General features: G+C 55.1%; 2 protein-coding genes across 3 annotated transcripts in view; one reads left to right on the forward strand and one right to left on the reverse strand.

Moving 5' to 3' along the window:
• The window catches only part of Megf8 (multiple EGF like domains 8), a 50,492-nt gene extending 35,798 nt beyond the window's left edge, over window positions 1–14,694 (forward strand). The window contains exons 31-41 of the mRNA XM_021218603.2: window positions 1,860–2,091; window positions 3,105–3,228; window positions 3,388–3,601; window positions 3,823–4,037; window positions 7,219–7,426; window positions 7,576–7,735; window positions 8,021–8,213; window positions 8,706–8,876; window positions 9,235–9,365; window positions 9,775–9,907; window positions 12,104–14,694. Coding sequence (XP_021074262.1) covers window positions 1,860–2,091; window positions 3,105–3,228; window positions 3,388–3,601; window positions 3,823–4,037; window positions 7,219–7,426; window positions 7,576–7,735; window positions 8,021–8,213; window positions 8,706–8,876; window positions 9,235–9,365; window positions 9,775–9,907; window positions 12,104–13,372 — 3,050 coding nt within the window. The 3' untranslated portion in view covers window positions 13,373–14,694. The remainder of the gene's footprint in view (window positions 1–1,859; window positions 2,092–3,104; window positions 3,229–3,387; window positions 3,602–3,822; window positions 4,038–7,218; window positions 7,427–7,575; window positions 7,736–8,020; window positions 8,214–8,705; window positions 8,877–9,234; window positions 9,366–9,774; window positions 9,908–12,103) is intronic.
• Window positions 14,695–16,558: 1,864 nt separating this feature from the next.
• On the reverse strand, window positions 16,559–18,696 carry Cnfn (cornifelin). 2 transcript variants are annotated; one of them, XM_021219771.1, is made up of 5 exons: window positions 18,637–18,696; window positions 17,883–18,073; window positions 17,336–17,446; window positions 16,902–17,038; window positions 16,563–16,773 (listed from the first exon to the last, which is right to left on the reverse strand). In XM_021219771.1, the coding sequence occupies exons 2-5, from the start codon at window positions 17,917–17,919 to the stop codon at window positions 16,684–16,686; spliced, it is 375 nt and encodes a 124-aa protein (XP_021075430.1). In that variant the 5' UTR covers window positions 17,920–18,073; window positions 18,637–18,696; the 3' UTR covers window positions 16,563–16,683. The 2 variants fall into 2 exon arrangements, with proteins under 2 accessions (XP_021075431.1, XP_021075430.1); XM_021219772.1 differs by lacking the exon at window positions 17,883–18,073 and having other exon boundaries at window positions 16,559–16,773.
• Between the last annotated feature and the right edge of the window lie 223 nt (window positions 18,697–18,919).

The raw sequence follows: 18,919 nt of genomic DNA on the forward strand, positions 1-18,919 counted from the left end.
CTGGTTGTCCTGGAACTCACTTTGTAGACCAGGCTGGCCTCGAACTCAGAAATCTGCCTGCCTCTGCCTCCTGAGTGCTGGGATTAAAGGTGTGCGCCACCACACCTGGCTCAAATTATATTTTAATGATGCTTCTTAAACGCCTTCTCCCTTGTAGCCCACCACCAATCAGAGGTAGTGGAAAAGGTACAGGAGAAGTGGACCTGTTTAGAAATGGTTCTTTGGTACAACTCCTGTCTGCGTTGTCTGGAAATCAGCAGTTCAGTTCCCAGGTCAGCAGCGGCAGTTCGATCCACTCACAAACCCTTCATGGATACACCAGCAGTCCAGTTCCGTAGAGGCAGGACAGCAAACACAAATCAGTAGTGGTGGCACCACCTACCAGAGACAGCCAGGTCTCAGTGTTGGCACAAGTTAGCTGGAGGGACCTGGAGGGACACCAGAAGTTCTGGGCTGTCCCTCTCTCAGGGAAGTGAAGATCAGGGAAGGTGCGAGAGCCACCGGTGTTGCACAGTTAGCTCTAAAAGCAAGCCAAGCTCTGCCCCACCGCTATCGGGCGAGTCCTGTTATACTTCTCCAAACATCTCTCGTCCTCCACTGGTCTTGCCCTAGAGCTTGCGTCTGTCTCAGCTGACATCATTCTGCCGATTAGCCCGTCTTCAGAAGCGGCAAGAGACTGCAACACATCACTAGAGATTTTGTGGTGTGTTTCTCTCTGTGGAGTCCCAACAAATGCAGTTCAACTATGCAGCGTAAGGTGGACCTCTACACGTGGTCATTAGTGAAGAATCCTTCATCACGCATCCTTTCACGTACTTGCTTTAGCAGAACATCCTCTCCTGTGTCTGCTTCAGTGAAAACATCCCTTCACAAGGCTTCCTTAGCCTTCCCCCTGTGTCCACTTCAGGAAGACACTCCTTCATGTGTTTGCCCCAGCAAAACACCATCCAACACAATGGACTCTCTAAAGAACCCTTAAGTTTCCACTTCACACACATACAAATAAATTTTTATTCTGGTGGCTTTTAGAGCTTTTACTGTCACGTAGCTTTTAGTGCTGTGTGACCGCCACCTCCATCTGGTTGCACAATCTTGGTCTCTGCTCTTTTCATTTTCTTGTGGCTTATTTGTTATTCAGGATGTTACAGGTGGAGCCCAAGGTGCAGCCTGTGCGTGTTAGGGCAGTGCTCTTGTTAGGGCGGTATGCTCCTGTTAGGGCAGTGCTCTTGTTAGGGCAGTGCTCCTGTTAGGGCGGTGCTCCTGTTAGGGCGGTGCTCCTGTTAGGGCGGTGTTCCTGTTAGGGCAGTGCTCCTGTTAGGGCGGTGCTCTTGTTAGGGTGGTGCTCCTGTTAAGGTAGTGCTCCTGTTAGGGCAGTGCTCCTGTGTCAGTCCACGTGCTCAGCCCACCTCTTCTTCTCCCTCCTCCTTTTCTCCTCCTCCTCCTTCTAACCTGTTTAGATATGTTTATTCTATTTTACATGTATGAGTGTTTGTCTGTGTATATGTATGTGTACTTGTGCCCACATTGGTCAGAAGGAGGCATCACATCCCCTAGACTTGGAGTTGCAGATAGTTGTGGGTGCTAGAAACCAAACCCTGGTCCTCTCCAAGAGCAAGAAATGTTCTTAACCACTGAGTCATCTCTCCAGCCCCCACCTCTTTTCCTGTTCTTTGTTCTGTTTGTATTTCTGTCCCCGTCTTTGCTGTCTGATTCTCCTGTGTGCCTGTCTCTCTTCTCTGTCTTTATCTGCTCCCTTTTCTCTGTCCTCTCTGAATGTCCCTCCCAGGGGGACCTCCTCAGGGGGTCTCTTCTTTGTGCTTCCTGCTTTCTACCTCTCAGAGCACCCCATCTTTCTTCAGGTCCAGCCTTTGTGGGGTCCCCGATGGAGGAGTCTGTGGCCCATGCAGTGGCAGCAGTGGGTAGCCGCCTGTACATCTCTGGAGGATTTGGGGGAGTAGCCTTGGGCCGCCTGCTGGCATTGACCTTGCCCCCCGACCCCTGCCGTCTGCTGCCTTCGCCTGAAGCTTGTAATCAGTCTGGGGCCTGCACCTGGTGCCACGGTGCTTGCCTGTCTGGGGACCAGGCCCACAGGTAACCACAGTAGTGACTGACAGTCCATGGCACAGTACACACTGGTGTCCTCTGAGGGTGTTAGGAGGTGACCTGGACTTGGGGGTCTTGAAGTTTGACCGTCAGGTTCTGCTTCACACATGGGGAAGATGACGGTCATCGGAAGTGGGGGTGGCTGGGAGGACCCCAGTCTGAACCCTGCTTGTACCTCAGTGTCTCCCCTTCTGGAGGAACTGGGTTGGAACTTGCTTCCACATGCATAGTGTAATTCAGACCAGCAAAGACTGAGGGGGTGCTGCACCCAGGCTGTCTGTCCGGGAAGACACTGAGCCCAGAAGGGCGGCTCAGAAAAGGCTTCCAGTACCTGGCTGGGACCAGGCTCTGACCAAATCTGCAACCTCCTCAACTGCAGGAGCGCAGCCACCCCTGATAGCCAACCAGCCCCTTGGCTAACTCATTCGTCTGTCCATGATGGAAGCCTACTTAGGGGTTCTGTTTGTCCCAAGATAGGCAGCGGAGCGTGTCATCATACATCCTGCAGAATGGTTAACGGATGTGATTATGGGATGCTGACCCCCATCACACACACACACACACACACACACACACACACACACACACACCTGTGGGCCTGTGTGTCATAGCAGGAAAATGCTAAAAACCCATTCATTTCCAAGGAATTACGGACCTATGCTGTGGATTGGGGGGTTGGGGAGGGATGGAAATTGGAGGCCTGAGCAGAGAGATTCCTAGAGTGCTTGTGGGGGGCAGAGTGGCAAGGGGAGGTGGCACAGAGAGACCTTGGCCTTTAGCTGTGTGAGAGGAATACTGTTTTGGGTAGGGGTAGGGATGGGGAGGAGACAGTTGGTGATTCCTCAGATTCAGTGGCAGGAGGACACTATCACAAAGGGGTGGGGCTAACCAGGATCCCGAGGTACAGCTTGGGACATGGTGGAGGGTTCTGTAGGACCAGGTACAAGAGACAAAACCTAAGTCCTAGATGCAAGTGAGTGAGCTAACCTCATGTCCTCTAGGCTGGGTTGTGGGGTACCCCCTTGCTCCCCAATGCCTCGCTCACCTGAGGAGTGTCGGAGACTGCGGACCTGCAGTGAGTGCCTGGCCCGCCATCCTCGGACCCTGCAGCCCGGAGATGGAGAGGTGAGTGGTGGGTAGAGGAATTCTGGTCTCCACTGTGCTTTACTGCCCCACCCATCCCTGCATCTCAGGAACCGTGGAACTCGTCATCTGTGATTGGTTGGGTAGAGAGAAGGGATGCTGAGCCCCACAGAGCCCACCAGCTCCATCTTCCCCCCACAGGCATCCATTCCCCGTTGTAAGTGGTGCACCAACTGCCCAGAGGGTGCCTGTATTGGGCGCAATGGGTCCTGCACCTCAGAGAATGACTGTCGAATCAACCAGCGAGAGGTCTTCTGGGCTGGCAATTGCTCGGAGGCTGCATGTGGGGCTGCTGACTGTGAGCAGTGCACGCGGGAGGGCAAGTGCATGTGGACACGGCAGTTCAAGAGGACCGGTGAGCCTCGCGGTTTGCTTTCTGAGGGATGGAATGGGTGGGTTAGAGGCCTGGGCGCCTGGAGGGAAAAGCCAGGGGTTAGACACTGAGGCTGAGCTGGCAGTGCTAGGGCGTAAACTGGTGGGGCTGGAGAGAAGGTCTGGCATCTAGACTCTGAAGGAGGAGAGTCTGGGAAGCAGACTGGTTACTGACCCTGCCCCTCACCTCCAACCCCCCATCAGGGGAGACTCGCCGAATCCTGTCGGTGCAGCCCACCTACGACTGGACTTGCTTCAGCCATTCTCTGCTGAATGTGTCTCCTATGCCCGTGGAGTCCTCGCCCCCACTGCCCTGCCCCACGCCCTGTCACCTCCTGCCCAACTGCACATCCTGCCTGGCCTCCAAGGGTGCAGACGGGGGCTGGCAGCACTGTGTGTGGAGCAGTAGCCTCCAGCAGGTAATGCCCGCGTCCTGCCTGGCCCGGCATCCTCTCTCCTCCCTCGTCTTCCATGCCTCCTGCTGTTGGGATCACAACTCTGTACTCCTTCCAGGATGTCAGGGCCCAGTGAGACACTGCCAGGGAGGGCTGGGAGGACCCAGTTCACACATGGTGGGCCAGGACCTCGCCTGGTGGCAGTGGATGTACTTGACAGACAGGTGGCTAGGACCTAACTGCCTACCACATAGTCCACTTCTGGGAGGTCCAAAAATGTGTCCACCTAGCGTAATTTAGTTGTCCCAGTGGTAGACAAAGCATTTGCCTTGGCTTGCCCCCGTGGAAGACCAGTCAGATCTGCCCTCTGTTGTCGTATCTAGCAAGGAATGTCTGATTCCCACTGACACCTATTCCTCACGTATAGGCTGATAGTCAGGACCCAATGGTAACTTTCCAGCTCACCAAGCCACTGGGGACTGACTGGGTCAGCTCCCTCCTCCCCCTTCACCCAGTGGACCACAGTGCAAGGTGGGGGGCCCATGCCATTGGCACTTCCATTCTGAAGGTGACCTTAGAGAGAACCCAGCAGTACTTCCGCACATCCCAGCCGAGAGAGCTACCAGCTTCGAGAGCTAGAAGCTTTACCTAGGAAGCGTATTGGCTTAGGCACCTTGTAATCAATCTCTCAGGCCCTGGGCCAGTAAAGCGGCTGCCCATCTACTGCTGCCAGTCTAGTCTACTCAGTGACTTCCAGGCCAATGAGAGACTGGCTCAAAGACAGGGTGGGCAGTGCCTGAGGCCGCTCACTGACCACATGTACGCGTGCGCACACTCAAAACTCAGCTGGGTTTGGATCTCGCACAGGTGAGTCCCATGCAAGAGCGGTGTGTGCCTCACCTCTAAGCCCGCTCTCTAGCCCCGCAATCATTCCAACGCAGGAAAATGCTGTCACATGCCTTGTAAGTCTAGGGTGCAGGCGGCTGAGGCAGGAGGGCCACAAGTTCCCGGACAGCCAGGGTAGAGTCCCTGCTGGGGTGTTGGGGCAGGCAGGGAGAGGGCAGAATTTATGAGAACTTGGTCCCATGGCCAGGGCAGAAAAGCACTGGACTCCTTGGCACAGGGCTCTGCCCTCTGGTCTCTGCTCACAGCCAGCCCAGCTCTGGGCAGACTCAGAACTCTGACCACAGCCAAGAGGGTTTCTATTTCAGGACTGCATAATGCTTTATTCTTCCTGATTGCCCCTGGGCAGCCAGCCCAGAATAATCACACACCTCTTATATTTCACATAAGGCCAAACACTAAGTAAAATGCTCTTACACCCCATGGTATAGTCCCAAGGGCCAAGACCTTATTCTGTAAGCAGTCTGAGTCCCAACCAGCGAGTAATAGCTTGTGAATCGTAGGCTGGCTTCCCACCCAGGACACCTCCATCACCTGGCTAGGTTGGAAGTAGCCCATTTGCCCCAAAGCCAGGCCTAAGTTTGTTGTAAGAAGTTGTGGCTTTATGGACTGGCGTTACAGACAGCTGTTTGTAAATCAGGGGTTCAACTCTCTCTCTCTCTCTCTCTCTCTCTCTCTCTCTCTCTCTCTCTCTCTCTCTCNCTGGGTGTGTGTATGTGTATATATATATATATATATATATGCTCACAGCCATCTGTAATGAGATCTGACGCCTTCTTCTGGAGTGTCTGAAGACAGCTACAGTGTACTTACGTATAATAAATAAATATATAAATCTTTGCCGGGCGTGGTGGCGCACGCCTTTAATCCCAGCACTCGGGAGGCAGAGGCAGGCGGATTTCTGAGTTCGAGGCCAGCCTGGTCTACAAAGTGAGTTCCAGGACAGCCAGGACTACACAGAGAAACTCTGTTTCGAAAAACCAAAAAAATAAAAAAATAAAATAAATAAAATAAAAAGAAGAGGCAGCTGTGGCTTGTGACACCCCTGTCTCATCAACACCTTCTTCCCTACAGGAACTGGGTAGGAAAGGAGACTTTGCATTGATACAGTAGGACTTATGGGACTTGGGAGTTTCTCTTAATCTTTAAAATGTATTTATTTATTTTTATAATATATATATACTCACATATACATACATGCATATTTGTGTATGTGTGTATATATGTATGTGTATGTGTGTATTTTTTCAAGACAGTTTCTCTGGCTGTATATGTATATATATTTGTATATGCATATGTATATATGTATTATTTTTTAAGGCAGTAGTCCTGCCTGTCCTGGAACTCACTTTGTAGACCAGACTGGAGAGAGCCGCCTGCCTCTGCTTCACGAGTGCTGGGAATAAAGGCGTGCGCCACCACTGCACCACACTTTTTAAATATGGTCTTCCTCTGTAGCTCAGGCTAGCCTGCAACTCATCTATCCTAGGCTGATCTTGACTACTTTTCTTCCTCTTCCTCCTCCTCCTTCCTCCTCTTCCTTCTCCTTCTCCTTCATTGCATATACTTATTTATTCATTTTGGGAGGGGATGCATAGAGGTTGGGAGGGGTGTTTAGAGGTCAGAAGACAGCCTGTAGGGGTGAGTTTAATTTTTCCCCTGTATGGGTTCCTGGGATCGAACTCCATGTCATCAAGTTTAGCAACATGTGCATTTACCCTTCGAGCTGTCATACCCACCCTGGTCTGGAACCTCTGGTTTCTCTTGTTTCTGCCTCCAGAGTACTGGGATTGCCCAGATCCCTCTGGGTCACAAGTAGAAAGTTCAATAGGGTTTCCTAGGGGCTGAACCCTGAGCCCTGGAAGCTTCCACGTCTGCATCTCACCATCCTTGGGGCCCGACTGATGGCTGATGCCTGCCCGTTCTCTTCCTGCTCCCCCTGTATCTTCTTCATCTGTTCATCATCTCATTCCAGTGTCCTCTCAGCCCAGGGCTCCACAGAACCCTGACCCTAGTCCATTGTTCTTAAACACCAGGGCTCATATAGCCCAGGCTGCCCTATGTAGCTGAGGGTAACCTGAACTCTTGATCCTCCACCCCCTGTCTTCTGGGATTGCAAGCATGGGCTACTGTGCTGGGTTCATCCAATTCTAGTCTTGATGTCTGGTTGCAAAGGCTTGTAATAGCCCCACTTGTACCCTGAGCTAGCTAGAACCGGGGAGGGTGGGGCCTGGGAGAGAGGGGTGCAGTCTGGGAAGTGTATTTAACTTTCTTTCCCGTCTCTCTCTGTTCCCCTGGACAGTGTCTGAGCCCCTCTTATCTGCCCTTGCGATGTGTGGCTGGAGGCTGTGGGCGGCTGCTTAGGGGGCCAGAGAGCTGCTCGCTGGGCTGCGCTCAGGCGACGCAGTGTGCCCTGTGCCTGCGACGACCCCACTGTGGCTGGTGTGCCTGGGGGGGCCAGGATGGGGGTGGCCACTGCATGGAAGGAGGTCTCAGTGGTCCCCGAGACGGTGAGAGAGATTCCGGGGGCTGGGCAGGGTGGTTGGCCAGGGGCACAGAGAACAAAATGGGGGGGCGGCTCTGAGGTGGGAAGGGCCCAGGTGTCTGGGACAGTCCTGAAGAGACCTCCTGGGTAAAGGCTTGTGTCCTCTGGGGTCAGGGCTAACCTGTGGACGTCCCGGGGCATCCTGGGCCTTCCTGTCTTGCCCCCCTGAGGACGAGTGTGCCAACGGGCACCATGACTGCAATGAGACCCAGAACTGCCACGACCAGCCCCACGGCTACGAGTGCAGCTGCAAGACAGGCTACACCATGGACAAGTGAGGCTCAGTCGGGGTGACACAAGTCATGTAGAAGGAAACAGCCCAGGCTCACGGTGGGGAGTGGGGGCGGGGAGGGCGCCGATCTGTGAGACAGGAGGGCAGTTGGCCGGCCCAGTGTTCGGGGACAAAATATCTAGAGAAGCCAGGCAAGAGTGAGTCTCTAGAGGGGCTTAGTGGGGGCAGGGACGGTCAGACTCCAGGACAGCAGCCTACTGAAAGAGGGTGGGACCGGACCGCGGGTGAAGGCTGGGCCCCTGCGCTCATCGCTGCTTGTCCCTGCAGTGTGGCTGGCGTCTGCCGCCCCGTGTGTGCCCAGGGCTGTGTGAACGGCTCCTGTGTGGAACCTGACCACTGCCGCTGTCACTTTGGCTTTGTCGGCCGCAACTGCTCCACAGAGTGTCGCTGCAACCGGCACAGTGAGTGTGCTGGCGTCGGGGCGCGGGACCGCTGCCTGCTGTGCCGGAACCACACCAAGGTATGGGGCCTGCCACCCAGCCCCTCAGGCCCTGGCTGAGCCCGAGCCCCTGAGTCTGCTTTAGAAGTGGCTTTTTATTGTTTTGTTTTTGTTTTTGTTTTTGAAGTATATTTTGGTGGTGCTGGGATGGAACCCAGGGCGTTTGACATGTTAGGCAAGTGCTGTACCACTGAGTCACACCCCAGCCCTCATGCTGAGGCATCTTAAAGTTAATTCCCAGTCCCGAGAAACCATAGGTAGAGAAGGGGTGGGAAAACCTTATTCTGGGGAGATGTGGAAAGACTTTGGGGGCTGTGTAGTAGTGGACAGAATGGCTGGGGAGCCTGGGTGTGTGGGCGCCTTTGCTACTCAGAACTTAAGGGCTGGGGCAAGTGAGTGAAGGAGGGGGCTAAACCGCAGCCCAGCTGGCAGGGCCAGACCAGGTGCCCTGCCCTCGTTCCCCCCTGCCCATGTTTTCCCAGCCCTTTGTATGGAACTATCCTCTGTTACCAGGGTAGCCACTGTGAGCAGTGTCTCCCACTGTTCGTGGGTTCAGCTTTGGGTGGAGGGACCTGCCGACCCTGCCATGCCTTCTGTCGAGGGAACAGCCATGTGTGCGTCTCTCGGAAAGAGCTAGAGATGGCCAGAAAGGAGCCAGAGAAATACTCACTGGATCCAGAGGAGGTGAGGGGATGAAGTCTGCACTCATGGGTCTGAGGAGGAGTCTGGGCCTGAAGGAGGAAGACTGGGCCTGGACCCTTGTGTCTGAGGGAGGAGGCTAGGGCCGGACCCCTGTGTCTGAGGGAGGAGGCTAGGGCCGGACCCCTGTGTCTGAGGGAGGAGGCTAGGGCCGGACCCCTGTGTCTGAGGGAGGAGGCTAGGGCTGGACCCCTGTGTCTGAAGGAGGAGGCTAGGGCCGGACCCCTGTGTCTGAGGGAGGAAGCTAAGGCCTGGCCCCTTGTGTCTGGGGGCGGATACAGGGCCTGGACCCCTGTGTCTGGGGGCGGAGGGCTGGCCCATGTCTCTGTGCCCTTGTTGGCAGATTGAAGCCTGGGTGGCAGAAGGTCCCAGTGAGGATGAAGCTGTGTGTGTGAACTGCCAGAACAACAGCTATGGGGACAGATGTGAGAGCTGCCTCCACGGCTACTTTCTCCTGGACGGGAAATGTACCAAGTAAGAGGAAGGAGCCAGGCCCTCGCCCTTCTCACCGGGAGTAACCCTGGGAACTAGACCTCCCCTGCCTAGCCCTCCCTTGTCAGAAGAGAATGAAGTTTAAGAAAGCTGGAGGGCGAGCAGTGGATGGGGAACATGGGTGAAACCCAGCCGAGAGGTCCCCACATCAGAGGTCTGCAGCGAGGGCTGCAGAAAGACTGGAGGGAGCCTGGGCTCCCGAGTCCACAGAGGGCTGCTGAGGAAGGAGGCCTCAAGGTCACCTCATTTTGTGCCTGCCCTTCTGAAACTTCAGAAAACTGGAGACAGTCCGAGCAGATTGTTACTCAAGGACCCCATGGCTGGGGCAGTGGACTTGACCTCTGAGAGTCCGGAGGTCAGGGCATTGATCCCCCCACTCTTCCGTTCTCAGATGCCAGTGTAATGGCCACGCTGACACCTGTAACGAGCAGGACGGAACAGGATGCCCATGTCAGAACAACACAGAGACAGGCACCTGCCAGGGCAGCTCTCCCAGTGACCGCCGAGACTGCTACAAGTACCAGGTATGTCTGGAAAGCCATCTCCTGGACTGGGTGCCACAGGAGCAAAGGGCGGAGCTGGGGTGAGGGGATTCGGGTCCAAGATCGGGGCTGTGAACCTGGTTTGGGATGGAGGTCATCTTGTATACTTGCCTGAGCCCTGGGCTGTGGCCCAGAGTCCAGATTTAGTACCTCAGGGGTTCTGACTGTGATAGTCACAGACTGCAGGTTGCAAGCGCTGGAAACCCACCTCCGAGTAGCTCAGGACCCTGAAAACAGGTCTGACTGGGTGCAGTGGCATGTGCCAGCTCTTCCAGGGGCTGAGGAGGACCCCGAGATGAAGGCCAGCATGGGCAATAGAGGGATACGGTTTCAAAAACCGTAGTCTGAGGGTGTGGCTCAGCTGCTGGAGCACTTGCCTGGTGTGCATGCGCAGCCCTGGCTTTCTCTCCTACACTGTGGAAGCCTAGTTTGGGGGCGTTTATGTGACCCTGGCACTTGGGAGGCAGAGGCAGGAGGATCAGAAGCTACATAGAGATTGTCATACCAACCTGTGTGTGCTAAGTGAGATCCTATCTCAGTAGAACAGCAGCAGGGCCAACAAGAACCTGTGTGCTCAGGGCCTGCATGTAGGAATGGCTGCATCCAAGAAGTCACGGTGATGTCAGAAATGTCACTGTGACTCGACTCCGCCCTCCCCGTGCCAGCTTTGCTACTGGGGAGGTTTCTGTCCCACGTGCCTCTCCCCACCAGGTGAAATCTGGCCGATGAGGGTTCTCATTAATTCTAAACTTAGATTTAAATCCCCCTTGTGAGCCAGGTCTGTGGCTCCAGCCTGTGATCCTAGTTCTCAGGAGGCTGAGGCAGGAGGATTCTGTCAGTACTGGGCCTGCATGGTGCAAGGCTTGGTCTAGTGAAACCTAACACAAACCCAAATCCCCCTTATGCCCATCTCTCATTTCTGAAGCAGGGAGGCTGGCGGACTGCTCTGCCCCACTCCCCCACGCAGCCGCTCTCCAGGCCCAGGGGAACAGCTTCCTGTCTCGCTGAGGTCTTCTCTCTTCCAGGAACATAAGATTTGTCAGTAGAGGTGTAGCCCCACCCAGATCAGCCTTACCGACCTCCATCCTTCTCATCCTAGACCAGAAAATTGGCTTTACTGCTGAATGATTGAAAGACCTGCTCGGGATGCTGGGGAGATAGCTCAGTCAGTAAAGGGCGTGCTACCCAAGCTCTAAGACCTAAGTTTATTGCCAGGCATGGCGGCACACACCTTTAGTCCCAGTATTTGGGAGGCAGAGGCAGGTGAATCTCTTTGAGTTTGTGGCTAGCCAGAGATACACAGTCTCAAGAAGACCCAAGTTTGGATCTTCAGATTCACTTGCATATACATGTGTACAAACACAAAATATGCTCACATATAAACTACACATGGGCACACATACACACATGCATGCATACATACATACATGCATACATACATAGCTCATTGAGGGCCTGAAAGCATGCCTCTATGCTATAGAGCACCTGCCCCAAATCTCCCAGTGAGGGGCCGGGGCGTGGCTCAGTGGTAGAGCTGTAAATCCTCCTATATTAGGATTACTGATGTGTGTCACTGTGCCCAGCAAAAAAACCAAAACAAAACAAAACACCCTCAATACTATCAAGACACAGCCATTGATTGACCTTTGCTAGAGTGGGCTGGCGGTCAGTGCAGACCTCCTCCAACCCCTCTGTTGGCTGCCCCAAGTAGTGTTTATTTAGTTCTCATAATTACAGCAGTAATAACGAGCCGTGTAATAACCACCATGACTAAGTGGTAGACATGGTGACCATGACTGAGGAAGGCCTCTGTAAAAAGGTGACACTTTGGGCTGAAGCGACAGTGTCAGGCAAGTGGACCTGTGGAGCCACCTAGGCAGAGAGAAGGTGGGCAGGAAATGCTGGCCAAACTCAAATGCTGAGCCACAGGCTGTGAATATGATTTCAGTTCCCTGAGCAAGCCTTGGTTCCTGTCAGTACAGAGGTTCAGCGAGGTCTAGTCACTGGCAGAGGGCCACACGTAGCTAGTGAGGATGTACAGTCAGAACCCCATAGAAGTCTCATGGCTGAGCGCCCATGCTGAGGTGCAGGTAGGGTGTGCTGGGGCACAGTGCCGTGGCTGGCATTGAGGGTTGCAGCTCAACCCTAATGACTCACTCCACTCCTGCCCTGTCACAGTGTGCTAAGTGCCGCGAGTCGTTCCACGGGAGCCCGCTAGGTGGCCAGCAGTGTTACCGACTCATCTCTGTGGAACAAGAGTGCTGCCTGGACCCCACTTCCCAGACCAACTGCTTCCATGAGCCCAAGCGCCGGGCCCTGGGTCCTGGCCGCACCGTGCTGTTTGGCGTCCAACCCAAGTTCACCAATGTGGACATTCGCCTGACACTAGACGTGACCTTCGGCGCTGTGGACCTCTATGTCTCCACCTCCTATGACACTTTTGTGGTCCGAGTGGCCCCTGACACAGGCGTCCACACTGTGCACATCCAGCCACCTCCACCTCCCCCACCTCCTCCGCCTCCTGCTGATGGTGTACCCCGGGTGGCTGCGGACCTAGGAGGATTGGGGGCTGGAAGTGGGTCAGGTTCTCCGGTGGAGCCACGGGTCCGGGAGGTGTGGCCACGGGGCCTGATTACCTACGTGACAGTGACAGAACCCTCAGCAGTGCTGGTGGTCCGCAGTGTGCGGGACAGGCTGGTGATCACCTATCCCCATGAGCACCACGCCCTCAAATCGAGCCGCTTCTACCTGCTGCTGCTGGGTGTGGGCGACCCCAATGGGCCTGGTGCCAACGGCTCGGCAGACTCACAGGGCCTGCTCTTCTTCCGGCAAGACCAGGCCCACATTGACTTGTTCGTCTTCTTCTCCGTGTTCTTTTCCTGCTTCTTCCTCTTCCTCTCGCTCTGTGTGCTTCTCTGGAAGGCCAAGCAGGCTCTGGACCAGCGACAAGAGCAGCGCCGGCACCTGCAGGAGATGACCAAGATGGCCAGCCGCCCCTTTGCCAAGGTCACTGTCTGCTTCCCTCCAGATCCTGCAGGCCCAACACCTACGTGGAAGCCAGCCGGGCTCCCCCCTCCTGCCTTCCGCCGCTCTGAGCCTTTCCTAGCACCCCTGTTGCTGACAGGAGCCGGGGGGCCCTGGGGACCCATGGGAGGTGGGTGCTGCCCACCAGCCCTCCCTGCCACCACAGCTGGCCTACGAGCTGGGCCCATCACCCTTGAGCCCACAGAAGATGGCATGGCTGGTGTGGCCACTCTGCTGCTCCAGCTACCTGGGGGGCCTCATGCTCCCAATGGGGCCTGCCTTGGGTCAGCCCTCGTCACTCTGCGTCACAGGCTGCATGAGTACTGTGGGGGGAGTGGGGGTGCTGGAGGCAGTGGACACGGGGGTGGTGGAGGCCGGAAGGGACTGTTGAGTCAGGACAATCTCACTAGCATGTCCCTTTGACCTGTCAAGGGCCCTCTTCCACAGCTACCATGTTGCCTGATGGGGCCGCTCTGAACTAGAGATCCCCTGGACACTCCAGAGAAACCACTGGCTCCCTTTTCCCGGGGTTCCCCCCTTTGTTCTGCATTTAGCAACTATTTATTGAGCTGCTACTCTGTGCCTAGCACAGTTGTAGGTACAGAGCAAAGCAGGAGGTGAGAGGAGGTTCCCTCATCTGGTGGGACTTGAGTTCTTGTGGAAGGAGACACGTGCCCCACGTGCACGCACACATACACAGTGTGGCACTGAGGCAAAGTCAATGAAGCATTTGGAGAAACTGGGCTGAGAAAGGTGACAGATGGAGGGAAGATCTTTGGGAAACAAATTCAAGATTCAAGGAAACTGTAAGGCTGAAGGGCCTGAGGCTGGAAGCGGTTTGTCTTATTACAAGAACCAGAAACCTGGCCACTGCAACCCAGATCAAGTGTAGGATGAGCTGGGTTTTATTCCCAGGGCAGTGGGAAGTGGTTGGACAGTTCTGTGGCGGTAAATGAGGAGCCTCGGCTCTGGGAAGAAGAGTGGGTACAGAAGAGGCTGCAGGTGGGTAATTGGGCGGGGGGAGGGTGAGTGGCAGGATGTGACAGTGGTGCAGATGTTAGGGTAGGAAAGCGGGCATATCCGGAATGGCCACTTCATGTCCTGGGCCATGGGTGGACAGTGAGGTCGATACTAAGCTGGGGCAGGCTGAGGCTTGTGGGCTTGATCCAGGCGTGACTGCGGTTCATACAGGAGGGATCTAGTACCCTGTGGTGAGTTTAGTGCTGGCAAAGGCAGGCAGCTACTGAGAGGACAGGACAGCGCAACTGCCCCCTGCTGTAGGAGCAGTGAGCCGCTGCTGGGTTGGACCAGGGCCACCAGTGGGACCTGGAGATGTACACTTATTTCAAGGGAGCCTCAGAGACACGTCCTTCGCCTGAGATGCCTCGCACCTCACCCTGGCAGGTGTGGGCTGGGAGACCCTGGAGGGGCTGTCATTTGGCTCTTTTTCTTGAATCTTTGGGACTCTCCACAGAGGCCACCCCCGCCTGGATCTCCTTTTTGGACTTAGGAGCTCCCTCTTCCCCCAGTCCTAGGCAGCTGGCTGAGCTTGGGGCTCTTGCTTTCCCAAGACTCCAACTTCTAGCCGCTGTTTTGATCCTGGGGTGGGGGTTGGACCCAGCCTCTTCCCCTTGCTGCAGTTACCCCCAGTCTGATGTGATCCTGCTATTGTGTGCATGTCAACAGGGGTCACATCTCTATGATAGGAGGGCAACTGAGGCAAAGAATAAAGTGTGGAGAAGACTTGGGCGTCCTAACTTATCTGTGCAGGGAGGGGGGGATGGGCTCTGGGTGTGTGTCTGTCCTGGCCCCACCTCCAAGCCATGTATCTGCCCCGTCTTGGCAATGGCAGGGTTCCACAACAGAATCTCTTATTCCCCAGAAGAGAAATGGCGGGAGCAATGGACAGGGACGTCCTTTGAGCCTTTCTTTGTCCCTGCCACAGTTTGGCTCAGGGAGAATCAGACAGTCTGTGTCCCAGGGATTGTCATTAGACAAGAAAACCCCCTAGGGCACGGAACACAGAAACCATTGTTTCAACCTGAGGAATTGAGCGTGGAGAACTGGTGGTGCTGGTGAGGGCAGCAGCTGCAGGGCCGTGGCAGCTGGGTGTGGATGAGCATCCTCTGGAGTAAACTCAGCATCAAAGCCTAACATCTTAGCCCTCAGCCCTGGATGCAGGGGCAGACGCCAGCCTGAGATCACTGGCCTGCGCCTCCGAGTGCTCAACAGTGCATGCTCAACAGTGCACTTTCTCTGTGTGCTTGGCCCCAACGCAAGTCACTTGCTTCAGTGCATGGCCACGTGGCTCATGAATGACACAGTACTTTCAGGTGGTACTCTGGCCCCTTAAGAGTTTTGCTTTTATGAGCTGATGGTGGCCCTATGAGATGTGAGCATAAACTTGGCTTTTAAAAAGCACACACACGGGCTGGTGAGATGGCTCAGTGGGTAAGAGCACCCGACTGCTCTTCCAAAGGTCCTGAGTTCAAATCCCAGCAACCACATGGTGGCTTATAACCATCTGTAACAAGACCTGACACCCTCTTCTGGAGTGTCTGAAGACAGCTATGTGTGTAATTACATATAATAAATAAATAAAGCTTAAAAAAAAAGTCATACTTGGGTATGTCCTTTAAAAAAAAAAAAGCACACACACGCTTATGCGCATGCATGTGGGTGGAGGACATCAGACCCTCTCTAACTAGAGTTACAGGTGGTTGTGAGCTGCCATGTGGGTTCTGTGAACCACACTCCTCCCCAAGAGCAGCCAGAGCTTTTAACCACTGAGCCATCTCTTATTAGAGTTTGTTTTACATATTAAGGACTACTGCCCTCAGAGGTGAGAACAGGCTTGAAAAGGTTTATAAACTCACTAAGATAACATAGAAATGGCAAGGTAAAGACTGGATCCTAGGAATTCTGAGACCCAAGCATGTTCCAGTTAGCTCCTTTTGCAGGAAAGGTCGCCAGGCGAAGTCAATGAGTTGAGCTGAGGAGGTGGTAATGAGCTTCAGTATGATAGGCTAGCTTATGAGGGACTACCCTTGGGGGCCTTTTCCCAAAGACCCATCTTGTCTCAAGCCCGATGGGAGAACAGGTTATGGGGAATCCAACTCACTTTGGGAGTTGAACACTTTCGTGGTGTGTTCAGGCACAACACCCATATACATGAAATTAAAATACCATCAGGGGAGAACATTGTTTGAAGAGTTTAAATCTTTTTCTTAAGATTTTAAAAGTTTTATTTGAGGCGGAGTCTCAATATGCTGCCTGGGCTGCCCTCATACCATGCAGCCTGGGCTTCTCTTATGTCCTGCCTCAGCATGCAGAGCGCAGGGATTGCAGCAGGCTTGGGCATCTATCCGGAGACTGTCTGGGTTGGCTTATTTCAGGATGCCAGCAGTACTTCAGATAAGCCTTCTGCAGCCTCGGGGCTAATGGTTCTACTCTGTGAGGCACTTCCAGGAAGTCATCTACACGGGCCAGTCCTATCAAACCCATCTTGTCTGAGACACCTAGCCGCCTGTCATGCATCCTCCCCCACCCCACCAGCAAACCTCCCACTGCACCCAGAGTCCTTCCCCGCGACAATAAAAACTTGTAGGTGGGGTTGGTTTTCAGGTTTTTATTGTGGGTGTATTTTTTTGGCGGTGGGACAGGGGCAGTGGGACAGGCTTTCCAAGGAGTGGCCTCCCAGGGAGGCCAGGCAAGACCAAAGACCAAGGATGTCCTTACTCTCGGATCTTCAGTTCCCGCGCCATCTGACAGAGGGCGCAGGGCAGGCAAAAGGTGAGGGCAGCCCAGTCGTGCCCGACGGAGCCCTGGAGGGTGGGAAAGAGAGAAATCGAGAAAGGTCAGGAGCTTTGTTTTGGGGTGCCAGGTGGCGGTTCCCAGTCTCAATCCCTGCGGTCCCCAATCTCAACCCCTGTGGTCTGGGATTGGCGCGCACCTGGATGTGGTAGCGCTCCCTCATGCCGGTGCGCAGAGAGTGCAGTCCTCCGGGCAGGTAGGGCGCACAGCAGCACTCCCCAAAGTCGTCGGAGATGCGGCAGGCAAGGCACAGCGGGGCGAAAGTGCCGCAGAGACCTGGACAGGGCAGAACGTTCAGGACCCGGGCCTGCTGTGCTTGCCCCACCCCCACCCCCACCCCCAAGAGGGTACGCGCGGTGTCACGGAGGGGATGCAGGTTCCAGGAGGACAGTTATAGAGAAGGAAACGAAGACCCAAAGCGATCGGGCTCGGGGTGGGGTGAGTTAGTGGCTGGAGAGAGAGTGGGGTCACCGTGAGGAGGCTGAGGGTTGGATAATGGGATCCCAGGCAGAGTGAAGATTGCAGGAGTGTGGCGTGAGTTTCCCTCCCTCCCCATCTTCCTCGGACACTCACAGACGGGCATGTCGTTGCAACAGTCGGTGAGGCCCGTGTGCCAATCGCTGAGCTGTGTCTGGTAGCAGGTGTTGGCGCACTGAGGCTGACTAGTCACTGGATATGACATGGCTGTGGAGATAAGAGAAGGGGGATCAACAGACATCCTGGCAGGGCCTTCTGAGCCGCGCCACCCCTGCCGCCCTTCCTTCTGCCGGGCAGTCTGGGCAGGCCACCTGGCCGCCCACTGGAGGAAACATCACTGTACCGCCCCATTCCTATCTGTCACATTCGGTCATCAACACCCCTAGTCTGTCTCTGCTGCTGTTGCCAACTACACATCTGGTTGAGCCAAAGTCAGGAGGGAAAGTGGGCACCACAGCTGGGCAGAGCCTGGACTTGGCTACACATACCACCACCTCCTCCTCCATGACTGGGCTCCAACATTTCCTGGGGCCTCTGGGGGTAGAAGCAGGTGCCATTTGTTTTCGGAGCCAGGGTGCCCAGGGGAGGGAGGCAGCCAGGTTCCTGGCACCTAGAAGGTTGCTGGTGCATTCAGTGACCCCACCTTTGCCTTTCACGTGGTCGTGCATCTCAAACTGCATCTTGCTGGCCCTGAGGAGGTGGCTGCTGTGTGAACGGCTGCAGGGGACGGCTACGGCAACAGCAACGTAGTCTGTCCAAGGGATGCTGGATACTGGGCAGGGGAGGGCAAGGGACTAGGGCACTGGGGGAGATGGACTCTCAGGGGAAAGGGAGCTGAAGAGAAAGAGGCCAGGTTAGCCTGTTGGCTGGGATGGGTAGGTGGGCGAACTACTCGCCCATCGTTTTAACAGCTGCCCGACAGACCCCAGAGGACCCTTCTTGGAACAGAGGCAGAGTTGGAGAGAGACAAGGATAGCGAGAGCAAAGGCAGCAGCCAGGTGTCACAGAGACAGATGGGAAAGAACTCTTGAGCCAGGTGCCCGCAGAGACACTGCGAGACAGCCACAAGCGTGGACCAAGGCACCTCTACAAGCTGATTTGACTGAGGGCTATAGGCTCAGAGACAGAAGAGAACCGCCTGATGATGGACCAGTCCAAACAGGCTCCGAGACTGGGTGCTGGCCCCTGGGATTTCTAAATCCAACTCTGTACCAGTCAGGTTGGAAAGGTGAGACTGGGGAGACTGGGGAGATGAAGCACTGAGAAAGAGTAAGATGATCCCAGGCACGACAGGCAGTCAGAGGCAATCAGGGAGACAGAGCTGTGAGCCAGGTAGGCAGAGAACCCAGCGGAGGTCCCTGCCGGAGAGCAGGGACTTAGGGAGGAGGAGGTCCTACCTGCAGATCCACACGAGGGGATGGAGATAGAGGTTCTTGGTGACAGCAGACACTAAGTTCTCAGTGAGAGGCCAGGAGCTGCTTATATGGGCCAGGCCACACAGCCCTGGGCGGGGCTCTGACAGAGATGCCAAGGGAGACTAGCCGGTCTGCCTGACCCTCTTCCCTTCCGCCTGGATTTTCCATCCTCCCTCTCCTCTCTGTTCCCCACACCCCACTTCCCCTCTTGTCTCATGTCTCAGGACTGAAGACCTGGGGCAGAGGTAGAAACAAGAGTGGGAAG

The sequence above is a fragment of the Mus pahari genome, chromosome 19 (genome assembly GCF_900095145.1).
Source record: "Mus pahari chromosome 19, PAHARI_EIJ_v1.1, whole genome shotgun sequence".
Lineage (NCBI taxonomy): Eukaryota > Metazoa > Chordata > Mammalia > Rodentia > Muridae > Mus > Mus pahari.

Coding starts and splice junctions, on each gene's coding strand:
- Cnfn (XM_021219771.1), bottom strand. CDS start 17,919: ATGCAGTTTGAGATGCACGACCACGTGAAAGGCAAAG. Junction 17,447..17,882: donor CGACCACGTGAAAGGCAAAG/GTGGGGTCACTG, acceptor TTATCTCCACAG/CCATGTCATATCCAGTGACT. Junction 16,774..16,901: donor GGGAGCGCTACCACATCCAG/GTGCGCGCCAAT, acceptor CCCACCCTCCAG/GGCTCCGTCGGGCACGACTG.